The sequence below is a fragment of the Rhineura floridana genome, chromosome 4 (genome assembly GCF_030035675.1).
Source record: "Rhineura floridana isolate rRhiFlo1 chromosome 4, rRhiFlo1.hap2, whole genome shotgun sequence".
NCBI lineage: Eukaryota > Metazoa > Chordata > Lepidosauria > Squamata > Rhineuridae > Rhineura > Rhineura floridana.
The window spans coordinates 68,854,710-68,871,880 of record NC_084483.1 but is presented as its reverse complement, the minus strand read 5'-3'; the positions used below and the strand labels follow the sequence as shown (position 1 = coordinate 68,871,880).

At 41.4% G+C, this 17,171-nt stretch overlaps 1 protein-coding gene across 5 annotated transcripts in view; it reads right to left on the bottom strand.

Moving 5' to 3' along the window:
* Positions 1 to 17,171, bottom strand: part of ORC3 (origin recognition complex subunit 3) — a 64,562-nt gene that overhangs the window by 40,677 nt on the left and 6,714 nt on the right. For 4 of the 5 annotated variants that reach the window (XM_061623287.1, XM_061623286.1, XM_061623289.1 and 1 more), the window contains exons 2-6: positions 15,099 to 15,163; positions 13,990 to 14,041; positions 11,015 to 11,112; positions 5,247 to 5,391; positions 373 to 477 (exon numbers count right to left, since the gene is read on the bottom strand). In XM_061623287.1, coding sequence (XP_061479271.1) covers positions 373 to 477; positions 5,247 to 5,391; positions 11,015 to 11,112; positions 13,990 to 14,041; positions 15,099 to 15,152 — 454 coding nt within the window. In that variant the 5' untranslated portion in view covers positions 15,153 to 15,163. The remainder of the gene's footprint in view (positions 1 to 372; positions 478 to 5,246; positions 5,392 to 11,014; positions 11,113 to 13,989; positions 14,042 to 15,098; positions 15,164 to 17,171) is intronic. The other variant, XM_061623291.1, reaches the window with a different exon arrangement.

The following is a 17,171-nucleotide window of genomic DNA, read 5'->3' as shown; positions in this document are numbered from 1 at the left end:
TGTGATTCTACCTACCGCAACAATACCTCAAAGTTAATGAACTTCTCCAAACTTTTTCTCCTAAAGATAGATATCTACAAATGATCTGTATCTTCCAGAGATAGAAATGACCAATCAAAAACAATTTTGTAAGCTATATAAACAGTTTGTTTCAAATTTAAATGACAGTAGTTTCACGAGAAGAGCCCCATAGGAAAACTGATTGCTTCACAGCCATTGTACTGATAATGTTAGATTATTGAAAACACTTCGCTGGAAACAATAATTGTCAGGACTAATTATGAAAAAGCCTAAATATACTATTTTATGGAGATACTTCCTATATTGTTGATGTTAAACTAAAAAGCCTCGTCAAGTTACTACAATATTTACCTGGGCACTCTTTGGACCTCAGTGACACTACAAAAGGAGTGACATCATCATGAAGAACTTCAGAGAGGCTTTTAAATGTCAGGTCATGGTCTGTTACATTCACACCTAGGAGTAAGACAAGTCAGAATTGTGCTATATGTATTTAAATAGGACAGCATCTGCTATTCTATAATGCTTACCAGCTTAATTTTGTTGTAATTCAATGTGTAGTAGAAGCCCAATTGTGAACTGAGCTTGGTGTGTGTGCACGCACACATATTTTGCTATGTTATGTGATCACCAGCAAATGCCCTACAATTCTCTACTACAAGAAGATCCTTCTCATATTTCATCCTTTGCATCAGTTGTAGCATATTTTCTTATAAGCATCTTATAAGCATCTGATATCGCTACATATCAGACATACACTATAGAACAGTGGTTAACCCAATATTTTTGTGAGGTTACAGAGAGTAAATAATCTTGTAACTGTCATGCAGATTCAAAACTGTTGATAAATTCATTACTATCCTCAACAATGCTGTGGGGCAGACAGATTCTTCTGTTGCTTCTCCCATCACCCTGAAGGCTATAGAACAGAACTTCTCAAACTTAGCCATGTGGACATCTCCTAAATTCAAAAGTCATTGAATTTCCTTTTAATTTACTAGGCAACATCAGGCAGGATAGCACATGCTTCTATTACCAAAGAAGAACTAGGGAAGACAGCTTTTGGGCGAACAGGATAGAGGCACTTGACTCATTCTATGAGGCATGGATTGCAAATCAGCAACCTATACAAGCATGATTCCATGGAGAGTCACGTGTTGGACTGGAATGCAAGATGCACTGAGGCTGGTAAAGAGGATCGGAAAAGCAAACTGGGGAAGAACTAAACCAGAATATAAATGTTCCTCAGTAGAAGGAAGACTCCATCACTTGGAGAAGAAAGTCAAAAGAAATGGCTTAGCGAGTGTGCTGATTTTTGTAGTTTGCCAAAAGATCAGGACTGTGACAATATGACAAACTATCTGAGGAACACTGAAGAATGCTTCTGACTGGATATGACACCAGAGTGCTCTGGCTCTCTTTCTATTGCCTTGTTGTATCTGGAATATTTAAAGGAAGGGTTCTGGATGGTAAGTCATGACAGATGGAGTTACACAGCCATTTTACCTTTGCAGAAGTAAAACAGTACATTGTGCCAGACTACCTTGAATCATATCTGTGCCATACTTGTTACATACAGCGAGTCCCACTGTGCTCAATGGAACTTGCTTCCAGGAAACCATGCATAGGATTGCAGCCTGAATTAGATAAAGTGATTAACAAAAAAAATTCTTTTAACTTAAAAACAAACTCCATATAAAAACTAAAGAACAACCAATTTATCTTCCTTGCATATCACCACTTTTTTTTTTAAAAAAAGTTCAATCTATTTCCTCCACTTCTCTGGTGATAGAAATGAAAGAAAAATTTACAAGTACATCTGAAGTAGGAGGAAGGATAAACAAACTATGGGCTGACAGATCAATAAAGAAATCAACTTTTGTCAGAAGATTCAGTCTTAACTGCTCAGTGCTGATTTTGCCTCCATATCGTCCAAGGAGATTGTGTCCAAGTAAGAAGCAAAATCAATATGAATAGGCAAAAAGTAAAAATCAGGGTTTTAAAGAGCTGTTTAAATAATATTTCACTAATTTTAATTAAACCATTAGACACTTTCTCTTTGGGGAAGAAAGAATCAGCTGTAGCCGTTCAGGCCGCATACACACCGTACATTTAAGGCTGGTTTAAAGCACATTATTTTCCTCAGAGAATCCTGCTAATTTACCCCTCACAGAGCTACAGTTCCCAGCATCCTCAACAAACTACTGTACCCAGGATTCTTTGGGGAAACCACTGTGCTTTTAATGTATGGTGTGTACACAGCTTTAAGCCACTCTCATATTTGAGAAATACTATAAAATAGGGGTGATCCAAACAGATCAGAGATAACAACACAATGTTTATCGTCAAGAAGGAGAAAGGAATACCAGAAAATGATAGGACTGGTAGCTTAAAATGTATTCCCATGATGCATTGGGGGGTGGGCGGAATATAACGGAACCCATTTGTAATAAATACAAAGCAGCCCATGCAAAAAGTTTGAAGAGCTAGAAATCCAACAGGACATCCCCACCCCGGCTATGAACCAAAGGGCACACAACTAATTCTGCATGCCCAAGGGAGTTTTGGGCTTATGTTTTAGATATCCATGTTATATATCACACTACATTTAAAACTAAGAGGAACTTCAAAACTGAAGCTTGAAGAAAGAAGCAACAAAACAAAAACACTGGGCATGCTTACAAGATCAGGTTTGCTGACTTCAGGAAATGCAAATTAAATACTTTACATCCTAGGAGGAAAAACATGTTGTATAGACACAAAACTGAAATAACCAGGCTCTGACAATGAAGGTCGCACATACACAATAACTTGCCAACACATTAAATGTAATTTTGGGATGCATTAACAGGTTTAGTACAAAATATATGAAAGGTAACAATACGTTTTGCTTGAAACTAGTCAGACCAAAGTTGCTGTACTTCTGCTGAGCATGAAGAAGGAAAGAGACTCTCCCCCAACACTGAATCTTGGGGATACTTGGAAAGCTGTGAGACATTCTGGCTGCTTTTGGATGTTTTTGAGAATCAACAAAGGAGGGATGAGTCCTCTCCTTCCCTCTTTCCCAACTCAAAGCTGGGGAGGAGGACAGGTACTCTGCCCCAGTTGCCCTAAGCTTAGATCACAGGACAATATCAAACTAGTCCTCACCCCTCCATTTCCTGGTTGTGGCATGCAGAAATCCCAGCTATCTACGAATGTCAGCCAAAATTTGTGGATGCCTGGGTAAACCATTTTATCTGGATAAGACACTTTGGCATAGGATGACATGGATGTTAATTAAATAGCAGTTTCACAGTTTAAATTCATAATGTGGTCTGTGTATCTTATAACTTTCCCATTGTTTTCAAGAAAATATTATTTTTCTCATCTTTGCTTTTAGGGGATTATTGGGACATCTCTTTGGAGAACGATCTAGGGATTATTGGATCAGGAAGTGAATCCGGCAATGCCATCAATGGAAAAAAATTATCCTCTTAGATGTATGCACTATATCTTACTAGAGGAAAGGGATCACTGATTTGACTCAATCACAAAGGAAGGGGTTGTGTATGCCCAATTTTAAGAGCAAAGAGCTTGTGCAGTGAGGAACTTCCCCACAATCCCTCTTCCCAACTAACAGTGCAACCGTAACCATGTCTACCCAGATGTAAATCTTACTGAATTCATTGGGGCTTACTCCCAGGTAAAGTGGGGTTAAGATTACAGCCTAAACTGGTATTGGATGGAGCTCAGCTGAGAAGTTCCTTGTGATTTGTCCCCCCACAATGTCTATCTGTCTGTGTGCTCTTTTGCTGTTAAAAGTGGATGATTCACCACCCTATGTGATCGGGGCTGATCCAGGTTCAGGCATACTAATCTGAAAAAAAAAATTAAGCCCTGAACAACTCAGGATGAGGCACTGAAAGAACAACTTATTTATTTATTACATTTATATACCGCCCCATAGCCAAAGCTCTCTGGGCAGTTTACAGCAATTAAAAACATTAAAAACAAATATACAAATTTTAAGACACAAAAAACAATTAATTTTTTTTAAAAAAAACAACTTAAAAACACATGCTAAAATGCCTGGGAGGAGAGGAAAGAACTTCCCCTCCATTGTCTGGTAAGGGTATTGCAATCAACAAATGGAATCTGGTTAGTCTTGTCATAGCCTGATCATTATCCGGTTGTGGTAACATAGAGGCAGCGTTTTTCACCAGTAGCACCAGTGCTACAGAATGCATTCACAATTGAAGATGCACCTGTTTACACAAATGATGGGCTCCATTTCTGCAATAATCGGATTTGCCATCGGATTATTATTTCTGATATTCTCTACTTTTGCAGAGAGAATTTGCAACTCTCTGTGCCTGGTTTGCAATTAATTCTTTTTTCCAATTTTTTTTAAAATTTGCTTTGAAATCATTGATAGTGTGAGTGATACTTTTATTAGTCTACTTTCTATGTGAGCTCTTCATGTGCATTCCCTTTCACTGATGTCAATGAAGTGTTGATTGTAACTGACAGACAAAAAACAGCAAAGGGGATAAGGTGTTAATTGTAAACAGCAGGGGGGGAAGACAGTGACTTGATTATCTGCCTTAATCTGCTCTGCAATGCACTTGAAAAGGAATGTAAACAGGCAATAATTACAGAATTCAGAATAAATATTGGTAGTGGAGACTCATGAATAAACAGCGATTATAATATAGATAACTGTCTGCAAAGCAAAAAAAATCAGAGACTGGAAAAATGAAAAGATGTCAGAAGAATTGGGAATTGGATTATTAACGACCATTAGGGGGCTACACTTAAATGAAACGTAAAAAAGTAGATGATTCTATCCCAAGTTTATACAGGCATTCCTTTGATCTCTTGACCTGAGCCTCCTGTTTAATTGGTGTGGGTTGTATCTAATGCTCCACAAGCAGATTTACACTCATGCAATGGCACTTCCCCTTCCTCTCCACTCTCCCGCATGCCCCCAAACCTACTCCAGAATCCCTCAACTCTCTGGAGCAAAATTTAAGTGTGTGTGGAGGAGTGCAAGTGGCAGGAGAGGGAGAGGAAGTTCCACTGCACACATGGAAGTCTGTTGCATGAATACAACCTTGTGATGTTTTAATGGGATTGGATTATTGTCTATTTCAATTGTGAAGGTTTATATTTTAATTCATATTAATTCATACCAAGTTATGACGGTTTCTATAAATAAATAAAAATGCAAGAGAAAGCATTACCGAGAACAACAGCTGCAGTAGGAATTTCACTAGATTTCATTTGAGAAGCCCATTCTGTTTTATTCTCTCGGAAGTCCGAATGAGATTTTCTCAGAAATGTTATGAGGTTATCAAACAATTTTTTATTCAAGTCCTCTTGTAGTTGCTGTTAAAAAGAAAACAGGCACAGAACTTTCAGTTAGACTCCAGAATGAGGACATGTATTTGTCCTTCTGTGTATTTTTTTTAAAAAGGCCCCAAAAGATCAGTTACATATAATGATTTAGGTTGCCTGGCAATTATGTATCGAGAAAATGTATTGGGTAATCAAAATGAAAACTTTACTGTGGTATCCCTAGATCAGCATTACCCAACCTTTTTCGACCCAACGCCCCTTTGCAAAATCTTTTTGTGCCCAACGCCCCCCTCAGATTAAGTATATGCCAATGCTTCCTATTCTTCCCTTAAAATATGAGTAATGCATAAAAGGTATTTTCAATTATATTACTGATCGTTTTTATCATGCCTTTTTATTGCACTTAGATTACACATTGAATTCTTAGTATGATTTATTAATATACATACATAGTTATAGAAAAGTAAATAAAATGAGATTTATTATAAAATACTAGTCTGATCCTTGAGCTTGATGAGTTTTGGCTAACTTCACAATATCTGGAGTATACTTGGATAGTAATAGTCTTAAATCACCACGACTAACAATAGTTAGGTACGTCGATAAATCCATAAAATACACGCAAGAAACAAATTGCAGATATAGGAGTTGTTTCTTATTTCACAAATTGTAAAAACTTAAGCAAAAACTAATTATTCCACACAGTATGAACCAACAGAATACACTGTGTTACTTAACAACAAACTCATTCAGTTTACCGGCATTGTTTCGTTAAACAAGTTCATTTAAACATCACAGAAACAACGGGTAGCGAGTGTGTCCCATTCCTGAAGAAAATCAGCGAATAACTGACTGTCTGCGTCACGCGTTTGCACACGGCACTCATCCGCTGGAAGAATGCGCCCTCCACCAATACACCCACCCAGCTTATCAAACACTCTCTTGTGATTGGTTCCAACATCCCTCAAGACAGCATCGGAACATTACCTAGTGCCGGGGCGTGGCTAATATCCCCATTTCTTGATATGACACTGGCCGCTATTCAGAATTTCTTTACTAAAGAGCACACACTATTTATAGTGTTATTTCCATGAATTGAGACAATTAAATACATTCTAATTGGGGACAAAACAGTTTAAAAATCAATGATTTGTGTATTAAATAAAATGAAACTTAAATGCTTCAACTGTTGCATCAGACCACCAAATGTCAGCGCCCCCCTAATGAACCCAAATACCCCCCTAAAGTTTGTAGTCATGCCAACGCCCCCCTGGAAGGATGTAATGCCCCCCAGGGGGGCACTACAGCCCACGTTGGGAATCACCCTAGAAGTTTCGGGAAAACCTGAACAACTCACGATTGTGATTTAGGTGCTCTGCTTGATAACCAGAGTACAGAGGCCTTAAAAAAAAAATAGAGGGGAATGGGGGAAGGATGAAATCAGTTGTGCAAAAAATGCAGTTCACTTAGGTAAGAAGGATATGGCCCTAAAGGGGCAAGGATCTGATTCCTTTCACAGTTCAAAGGAGACAAACTCCACAGAGTAGCTTCTTTCATATCAAAGTTTTATGTTCAAATGCCCCTCAGCAAAAAGGGAACAAATGAAGTAACAGGTGACACACTGACATGGTAGGAATCATTTTGCAGCAATACTTTAAGATGCATGAGCAGAATCCATTTTGTTTCTGTCAGACATATGCCACAGGGAGAGCAACTTGCATGCAAAGAACTTGAAACAACCTGGGAGGAGAAATTCACACTACTCTCACAAAGTACCATCAAACAATTATCCACCTGCTGCCTCTGCCCAATTTCAGATATTCCTCCACCCTCCCTCCCACCTCTTGTGAGGGTTGATGGACCATACTGGCTTTTTTTTTTTTTAGGGGGAAGGGACCAGGGAGTCTACTTCTGCCATTCTCTTTGAAGCCCTTATCTTTGAATACAAGCCCTGCTAAATTTTACCCTCCTCTGGAGATATCACGGGAACAGAAGCTCTCCCACTTTTGCAATAGCACCTTTATCTTCTGGCAGAATGCCCAAACACAGTTTAACAGCATTTTACATATCTTGTTAATATGGTCTGTATTTATTTCTGCTGCTCATATTACTTTCCCACTACCACCTAATTTTACTTGCACATTTTCTGCTTAGCTGGACAGGGAGTATGCAATCCTACAGTCAAGACATGCAGCTGCTGCTCTGCTACACAGGAGTTGTAATAGAAAGATGCAAAGAAACTTATGAAGTACATTTTCCCCAGGCCTTTCAAATACTTCTATGTAAATCACTAACTCGGTACTTCATCTGCTCACACCCACCTATCATGGCAGCCAATCCCATGTTTCTTCATTCAGAAACAAATCCTATTGACACCCAAATAAATGCAGAGGGTTGCAGTCCAGCCTAAGTATGCTTAGGTCACCTGCTTCATGTCTACTGATTGTAGTGAGGCTTAGAACCGAAGCCTTAATAACCGTGCCACATGAGTGGCCTGAAAGGTAAAATAAAACCGTCTTCCAGTTTACAGAAGTTTCTCTACGAGGTTATCTAGAGGCAATTCCTATACTCATTGATGACCGAAAGTGCAGCGGATTATAAACTCGATTCCTTCTCTACAGGAAAAAGCACATACAAGGTTGTTCTAGTGGCACAAAATCTGTTAGCTGCCTTCTACAAGGTTGTTCCTAACACCTCACAGACTGTAGACAGATATCCAAAAGATAAATAGTTAGCATGCAGAAATTATCAGAAGAGGTTAAGGGGGTAGCTCTGCTATAAAATTTTGCTCAAAGTCTTCTGTTTCACCCATCACATTCTAGATAAAAGAAAAGACTGCATCAAGGGCGTCACTAGGGCGGTGCGGCGGGTGTGGGCCGCACTGGGTGACACCACGAGATGGGGGTGACACCCAGAGCTGCCCCCCGCCCTAGGCACTGCCGCCGGGAAGCGGTAGGCGCGGCCAAAGAGCAGAGAGAGAGAGATCAGGAGCGAGCGCAGCGACTGCCCTCTTCCCTCAGTGCCTGCCCTGCCGCCTCACAGGCTGGCTCCTTCGCACTCCCTCGAGCTAGATTTGCTCTCAAATTGAGTGACGAATGTGAGAGCAAGCGACTCCTCCAGTGGAGGAAAAGGTCAACGGAACTCTAATGGTTAATGGGCCAAAGGGGTAGGGTGGTCCTTAGACTCCAAAACACTTCTGGTTCCCAAACAAGAGCAGCAATGCGGAAGGGTGCCGGTCCAAAGAAACACAAGGAGGGGGGATGAAAGAGGTATGACGGCAATGAAACCAGTTCCAGCCTCCGAATGAGGACCGGAAGGCTGCATGTCTTCCACCGCTTTTCTGAGTCTCTGGTCGTTGCATCTCCCTGTTCCAGCCTGGTCAGTTTCCTTCGCAAAGAAGGTGGGGAAAGCGGGGACGGAGGAGGGGGGGAATAAAACTCCCAGGCTCCACCCCCTTTAAGAACCTGAGGGCTTCTCCGTGCAATCAACTCCAATCCAATGTCATGCAAAACAGAGCCCAAACTCCATTGCTTCCATTGCCTGGTTTTCTTGCAACCTCCAGATTTTGGGTGGGGGGGGGCTGTCCTGGTGCAGAGTAAGCCGCCTTGCATGGGGCGGGTGGGAACAGCGGCTGCACTTTGGGATGCCAAAGAGGGTTGATGGCCTTATAGGCCCCTTCCAACTCTACTATTCTATGATTCTATGCCCGCCAACTTGGATGGCTTTCAAAGCGGGTTACACATGTTCATAGAGGCTCAATGGCTGCTGGCCACAATGGCTCTGTTGCTTCCTCCGCTGTCGGAGGCAGGAAATGTCTCTGAATACAAGTTGCTGGGAATATCATTTGGCGGTGAGTGTTGCTGTTGCCCTCGAGGCCTGCTTTCAGGCTTCCCAGTGGGGCCTCTGGTTGGCCACTGAGGGCACAATGCTGGGCTCTTGGCCTGACCCAGCAGCCAGGCTCCTCTGATGTTATGAGAGGGGTTGGTCTAGGGCTGGCACCAGACTTTTGGGGGGCTGTGAACCCAGGGCCAGTAATGACCCCTACGAACACCTGCCTCCAACAAGGCCAAGCCCTGCCCTTTCTCTGCTCCTGCTTTGACATCGAGGCTGACACCTTCCACCCCCTGGATACACTTCAGCAGTGGACAGGAGGTGGCTCTTTTGAATGGGGGCTCACCATTTGGGGAACGAAACAAAGCTCATTAGAAGAGCACCTCCTTGGATGCAGAAGGGACCAGGTTCGATTGCCAACATTTCTGGGAAAGACCCCCCGCCTGAAATCTTGGAGAGCTGCTGCCAGTCAGGGCAGACAATACTGAACTAGATGAACCAATGATCCTCAGTCTAAAGAAGCTTCCTGTGTTTCAAGGTTTTTGTTGTTATGTGCCTTCAAGTCGATTATGACTTATGGCAACCCTATGAATAAGCAACCTCCAGTAACATCTGTTGTAAACCGCCCTGTTCAGATCTTGTAAGTTCAGGTCTGCAGCTTCCTTTATGGAATCAACCCATCTCTTGTTAGGTCTTCCTCTTTTTCTACTCCCTTCTGTTTTTCCCAGCATTATTGTTTTTTCTAGTGAATCAGGTCTTCTCAATATGTGTCCAAAGTATGATAACCTCAGTTTCATCATTTTAGCTTCTAGTGATAGTTCTGGTTTAATTTGTTCTAACACCCAATTATTTGTCTTTTTCGCTGTCCATGGTATGCACAAAGTTCTCCAACACCTCATTTCAAATAAGCTGATTTTTCTCTTATCCATTTTTTTTACTGTTCAACTGTCACATCCATACATAGAGATGGGGAATACCATGGTCTGAATGATCCTGACATTAGTGTTCAGTGATACATATTTGCATGTGAGTTCTCCAATAGCTGCCCTCCCCAGTCCTAGCCTAATATCTTGACTATTGTCTACATTTTGGTTAATGACTGTGCCAAGGTATTGATAATCCTTGACAAGTTCAGTGTCCTCATTGTCAACTTTAAAGTAGGGAAGGGTTAAACTGGGGTTGAGGGAGGGGGAATTTGCTGCTCCCCCCCACTTTGCAATCCTGTGCATGTTTACTCAGAAGTAAACCCCACCCTGTTGAATGGGGCTTACCCACTAGGACTGGCGTCAGTTTTGCTGAGACGGCACCTCGGCATTGCACCTGCACTTTTTGCCCACTCACTTCTCCCTGCCTCCCATCACATCTGTGGTTCCCACTGGCCCTCAGAATTATCCCCAGGCCAGCAGAACAGTGAGTGCTTTTCTACCCTATATCTCAGCGGTAGGCTGAGCATGTGCTTTGCATGCAGAAGGTCCTGGGTTCAATCTTCTGCATGTCCTTGTGAAAGGGAAAAAATGTTCTAGGTTGTTTGTGTGATGATCCCACAGCTGGCTCTGTGTGTGTGTGTGTGTGTGCTATTACATTCAGTGATATATGGGAATTGCAATTTACAAGTAACATTAGTACAAAAAACGTTACTAAGGATTCTGTATGGTCTGGTACGGGAGGAGGTCCATGGGGGTGACACCAACCCTAGTGACGCCACTGGACTGCATATTACAATAGTACTTTCAAGAGAACATTTTCAAGGCTCCCTCCCACCCCTAAGACATCACTGACTTAAATCAGTCTCATGGTTAATGTTAAAAGCAGCAGCACTCACCTCTGTTTCACATTTAATCTGTTTCCATAACAACTGACAAGTATCAAATCGTAGCTCACTATCCTCTGAGTCAGTATTACCTTTACTAAAATAGTCAGCTAGGGAAAAAAAGAAAAAATGGCATTCACACTCAATATTCATAAAACAGAGCTTCTCTCAAGCAGAAAAAAATTTAGAAGTGTAATAGAACAATGAAAATGTTGTTTCCTGAATTGCTTTTCACTGCAATGGTATTAATTAACTTGAAAGTTGCACCTGGTGCCAGAAGAAAGCTCAGAAGGAAACAAACACCCACAAATAGCTATGAAAAGATTTAAGATGCATGCAGCCTCTGTTTCATCATGAATGGCAGCTAGCTGTCTCTATTAAAAAAAATCTCAACTGATAGTGCAATCCTATAAGTGTTTATTCAAAGTAGGTCCCCCTGAGTTCATTGGGGTTTATTACCAGCTAAGTAAGAGGATTTTATTGATTGATTGATTGATATATTAAATTTATTAGTCACCCATCTGGCTGGTTGTCCAGCCACTCTGGGCGACGTACAGAATAAAAACATACAAATACATTAAAACATTAAAATCTCAAACAGTAGTAATAAAACCTAAAGCATTTATTAAATTTCTATCCCGCCTGTCCTCCCAGTAGGAGTCCAGTGTGGCAAACAAAAACACTAAAAACACTTTAAAACATCATAAAAACAGACTTTAAAATATATTAACACAAAACCATCCTTAAAAATATATTAAAACAAAATATATTTAACAACATTTTTTAGAAAGCTTTAAAAACATTTAAAAAAGCTTTAAAAACATCTTAAAAAGCAATTCCAACACAGATGCAGACTGGTATAAGGTCTCTGCTTAAAAGGTTTGTTGAAAGAGGAAGGTCCTCAGTAGGCGCCAAAAAGATAACAGAGATGGCGCCTGTCTAATATTTAGGGGAGGGAATTCCAAAGGGTAGGTGCCACTACACTAAAAGGTCCTTTTCCTATGTTGTGTGGAACAGACCTCCTGATAAGATGGTATCTGCAGGAGCCCCTCACCTGTGGAGCGCAGTGATCAACTGGACATATAAAGGATAAGACAGTCTGTCAGGTATCCTGGTTCCAAGCTGTATAGGGCTTTGTACACCAAAACTAGAACCTTGAACTTAGCCTGGTAGCTAATAGGTAGCCAGTGCAATTTTTTCACCAGCGGGCAACATGTTGGCGATACCCTGCCCCAGTGAGCAGTCTCGCCACCACATTTTGCAGCAGCTGCGGCTTCTGGATCAACCTCAAGGGTAGCCCCACAAAGAGTGCACTACAGTAACCCAGCCTGGAGGTTGCCTGTGCATGGACAATAGTGGTCAGGCTATCCCAGTCCAGAAATAGCCACAGCTGTCTCACCAGCCGAAGCTGGTAAAAGGCACTCCTAGCCACGGAGGTCATCTGGGCCTCTAGCAACAAAGATGGATCCAGGAGCACCCCCAGACTACGGACCTGCTCTTTCAGAGGGAGTACGACCCCATCCAAAGCAGGCAACTGACCAATTATCTGAACACGGGAACCACCAATCCACAGCACCTCTGTCTTGCTAGGATTTAGCTACCCTCACATACACTGGCGGAATGTGTGTTCAAGCCACGAAAAGCAGGTAAAATTTCTAGATACCCAAAATAATTGTGCCCTAGAACAGTTGGTCATGGAACCAACCAGAGGGGTGGTAACAAAAAATCTTAATTTCACATATACACTCATGGGGTCTGAAATGGCAGTAACTGAGCAGGATGAAGACCTCAGGATTGTTGCAGATAGCTCAATGAAAATGTCGACCTGGTGTGCAACAACTGTGAAAAAGGCAAACTCCATGCTAAGGACCATTTGGAAACAAGTTGAAAATAAAACTGTTGATATCATAATGCCATTATAGAAATCTATGTGCGACTACATTTGGAATACTACATAGAGTTCTGGTTGTCTTATCTCAAAAAAGATATTGTAGAGTTGGAAAAGGTTAAAAAAAAAGCAACAAAAATGATCAAGGGGATCAAGTTCCCTATGAGGAAAGGTTGTAGCATTTGGGGCTTTTTAGTTTAGAGAAAAGGTGAGTAACAGGTGATATGATAGAAGGGTACAAAACTATGTATGACATGGAGAAAGTAGATAGAGAAAAGGTTTTCTCCCTCTTTCATAATACTAGAACACGTGGACATGTAATGAAGATAAATGTTGGAAGATTCAGGAGAGACAAAATAAAGTGTTTCTTCACACAGCGCATAGTTAAACTATGGAATTCACTCCCACAGGAAGCAGTGGTGGCCACCAACTTGGATGGTTTTAAAAGAGGATTAGGCAAATTCATGGAGAATATGGCTATCAGTTGCTACTAGCTATTCTGAATACTATTTGCTGGAAACCTCAGGAAGGGAGAGTGCTCTTGCGCTCAGTTTCTGCTTGTAGGCTTCCCATGGGCATCTGGTTGGCCACTATGAGAGCAGAATGCTGGACTAGATGGGCTATTGGCCAGATCCAGCAGCCTCTTCTTATGAAGCACTCATACACTCACAAAGACACTATCTCACTTTCACTGACCTCGAAAACAATTTGTTTAAAGAGGGGGGTGTAGAATTATTGCTCTGCTATCCTTGTCTTTAAAAATACAATGGACTTTCATAGCAGTCAATAAATTCACAGTGTAAAGCTACAAGAGTTGTAGTTTTTCAATATTATGTCAGCGCTGGAAACAATGAAAATGTCAAGTGCAGAATTTTAGACCTTGAGCTGACAGTATAACATGATCCTTTTTCCTTTTAAAAAGAACATCAGATCCCACAAGACTCTTCTTACTTTGTAGACACTATGGGGGATGTTATGTTATGTACTACACAAGGATGTCCAGGACAGAGGAAGAAACAAAGATGACATCATTATATAAATTCAATCTAAGTTTACAGTTTGGGAAGTCTCCAATTCATTGCACATATTGCACACTAACCTGCTGAAGAGATCTTTGTCTTCTTAGAATTTGGCCTGAACACAAAGCAGCCCTAAAGCGTAGCAAAGGAAGAAAAAAGAAATATTGACACCACTGAATATTTTATCATAATTCTAGATTGGAAGGAAGAGACAAGGGCCTGAACTGCATGTCAGGGTAAACCATGGCTTATTGGGACCACACAAACTTGCTGACTGTTGGAGAGGAGTTCACATTGCTTTGGTCCTCTCCAGTCCCTTTAGTTCAGTAAGGTATAGTAGCTAAGTCAAGGTATTGATAATGTGTCATCTGAACTGAAGATTATGATTAAGGTTTCTCCCCCTTAGCCACAATTTGTAACAAACCTTGGCTACAGATCATGGTCAAGTAGGAGAGACGTTAATCATGATCCTAGACAGAGGACATGCTAAGTCAAACCTAGGCTTAGGTGTCATGCCATGCGTTAAAAAGATCAGGGAAGAGTAAAGTGGGTACAAGATCCCCTCCAAGAGCCAGTATATTTGCGTGGGCCCAGTAAGCTACAGTATGGTTTAGTGTGACTTGAAAACAACACCTATGATTCAATGCCATATTAATCTGACATTTATTTAACTGATTTGATGGTTGTTATAATTTACTGATTCCAAGTAGACTTGCTACTATAAGGTTCACCACTTTCTGCAATCAGGAAACACAACAATAATAGTTTATTAATTTTTCTTTCAAATGAAACACCTTTCATTATTCTGTCAAAGTCAGTTCTAATTTTGCACAGGTTTTACTAAACAATGTAGCAAGTATGTGTGATTATGAACAATAGGCATTTGAATAAATATGAAAGCCACAGAACAAATGGAATCAATCCACATTTAAAAAGAAGTATATGAACTCTACATGGACTTTCTCAGGGCTGGCATCAAAATAATATAACTATATTTAATTGTGCATATATTCCTCAACATTTGACAGAAAGTAATCAGTGTTTTGTTCTAAAATGAACAAGGGGGACATCAAATGAAGTGAGCACAACAAATGGATTAACCCACTTCTATAGTGTTCAATGTCTTGCCCCACAAGGAATTTTTAAAGTGTTTGGTTTCAATGGTAAACCACCTCTGAATACCGCTTACCATGAAAACCCTATTCGTAGGGTTGCCATAAGTCAGGATCAACTTGAAGGCCATTTCCTTCCTTCCTATTGGTTTGAAACATACATTTCAATGTTCACCCCAAAAAAAGCAACTGTTCACATGCAGCACCCATAAATTTATACATCTTCACATACCACATTGTCAAAATGTTGCACTATTCAATATTTCAAAAACTGGTACAGCTAAACAAAGCTGCAAGGATTGGGGCCTGTTTTGTTTTTCACTGTTTAAGGTCTTTCTGCATGGTAAGTAAAAGTACGACAAAGGCATTTGGCAGCCTTCATGCAGCACTCCCAGGATGATTTTTCAATAACAAGAGCATGACATCCCATTTAATGTAGATTTATAGGAGAGGGTTAGGTTAACCAGGCTGCTGTCCACAGTTTCATCCATCAGTGTGTTCTCCTATGCAGGAATCACAGGAAGGGGTGCAGCCTCCAAAGCATTAAGAAAAGGCAACCTTAAAACTGGTAAGGTTAACGAAATGGCAGGTAAAGTTGCAAATACATACAATTTATTTACATTACCCCAATTTATCTATTTTAAAAATATCCAAAAGTGGCCTACAACAAAATAATTGACTAAATCAGCACAATGCTAAACAACAACTACTAAAACAATACAATAAAATAAATGTACCAAACGTTCTCCATTAAAATTGGGGGGGGAGATCTTGAGGGGGGGACTGCCTTCAAGTCAATCCTGACGTATGGTGGCCCTATGAATAGGGTTTTCATGGTAAGCGATATTCAGAGGTGGTTTACCATTGTGAGAGCCAGTGTGGTGTAGTGGTTAGAGTGTTGGACTACGACCTGAGAGGTCAGGGTTCGAATCCCCACACAGCCATGAAGCTCACTGGGTGACCTTGGGCCAGTCACTGCCTATCAGCGTCAGAGGAAGAGAGAGATCTTAACCTGACCTTAATTATATAAGGGGAGACTGGCTTGTCATGGACATTACATGTGTGGGTTGAAGGTGGCTGGGAATATAAACAGAATTTGAAACTGTCCTTGATATTTACAGAGTTGCATTCCACACTGTGCTAGGCAACAGCTGAGAGAACAACAAAATACAATACCTGGGAGAAGTTGTGCTATTTTCCACATACTAAACACTGGATTTTTAGTGATCATAAAATGGATTTATCCTCACAACAGGTGCTACTTTGAAGGAAAATATGAGATTGATTAGCCTCCTTCAGAAGTTGCCTTCCACATGCTCCAAGAATGCATGAAGGGCAGACTAAAGCTATGTGTGTTGGCCACATCCCCAACTTGCCACCAGCTCCACCCCTCCAGCATTGGGTACCTGAATCCTGAGAGCCCAGAGATTCTGAGCAGCATCATACATGTTGATTTCATATTGGTTAAGCCTTCCTCCTTTGAGCTAGCCCTATAATGAGGCAAATGCCTTAGGCAGGTCAAAATGGATGGTGGATTGCACCATCTGCTACCCACAAGGCTGTGTGCAAAAACTGGAGCACCACACCATCACTGTGAGGGAAACAGCCACTGTGAGGCTTCAACATGGGTCTCAGGGCCCACCACACCTCACTCTTGAGACTGTTCATCTTTTAAAAGGTTTTATTTATTTATTTATTATTTGATTTATATCCCACCCTTCCTCTCAGCAGGAGCCCAGGGCAGCAGAGCCCAGGTTGTCCCATTGTTGAGGCAAGTGGCAGCAGCACAGGTGATCTCTGAAGCCACCTAACCCACAATGCCTCACTCTGAGGGAGGCCCCATTCCTCAGAGCATGGGTGATCTGGTGCAACCAGCAGGTCAGGAAGGAGGACCAGGGGGAGATGGTAGGAGGTGAAGGTCACAATGGAAGGTGGCAGGAGGCAGCAACACAGGCCCACCTCAGGCAGCATAGTGTGGTGTGCTGGCCTTGTTTCTCTTGTAGTTCTGTGCGACCAGCATCAATACACACCCCATCCCCAATCTTATAAGAGCAACAAAACCACTGCATGGGCACTACAATTATCCTTTCTTGTGGGATATGCAAATGATCTGCCCCTCAAGCAGCTGCATGCTAGAGCATGCAGGCCCC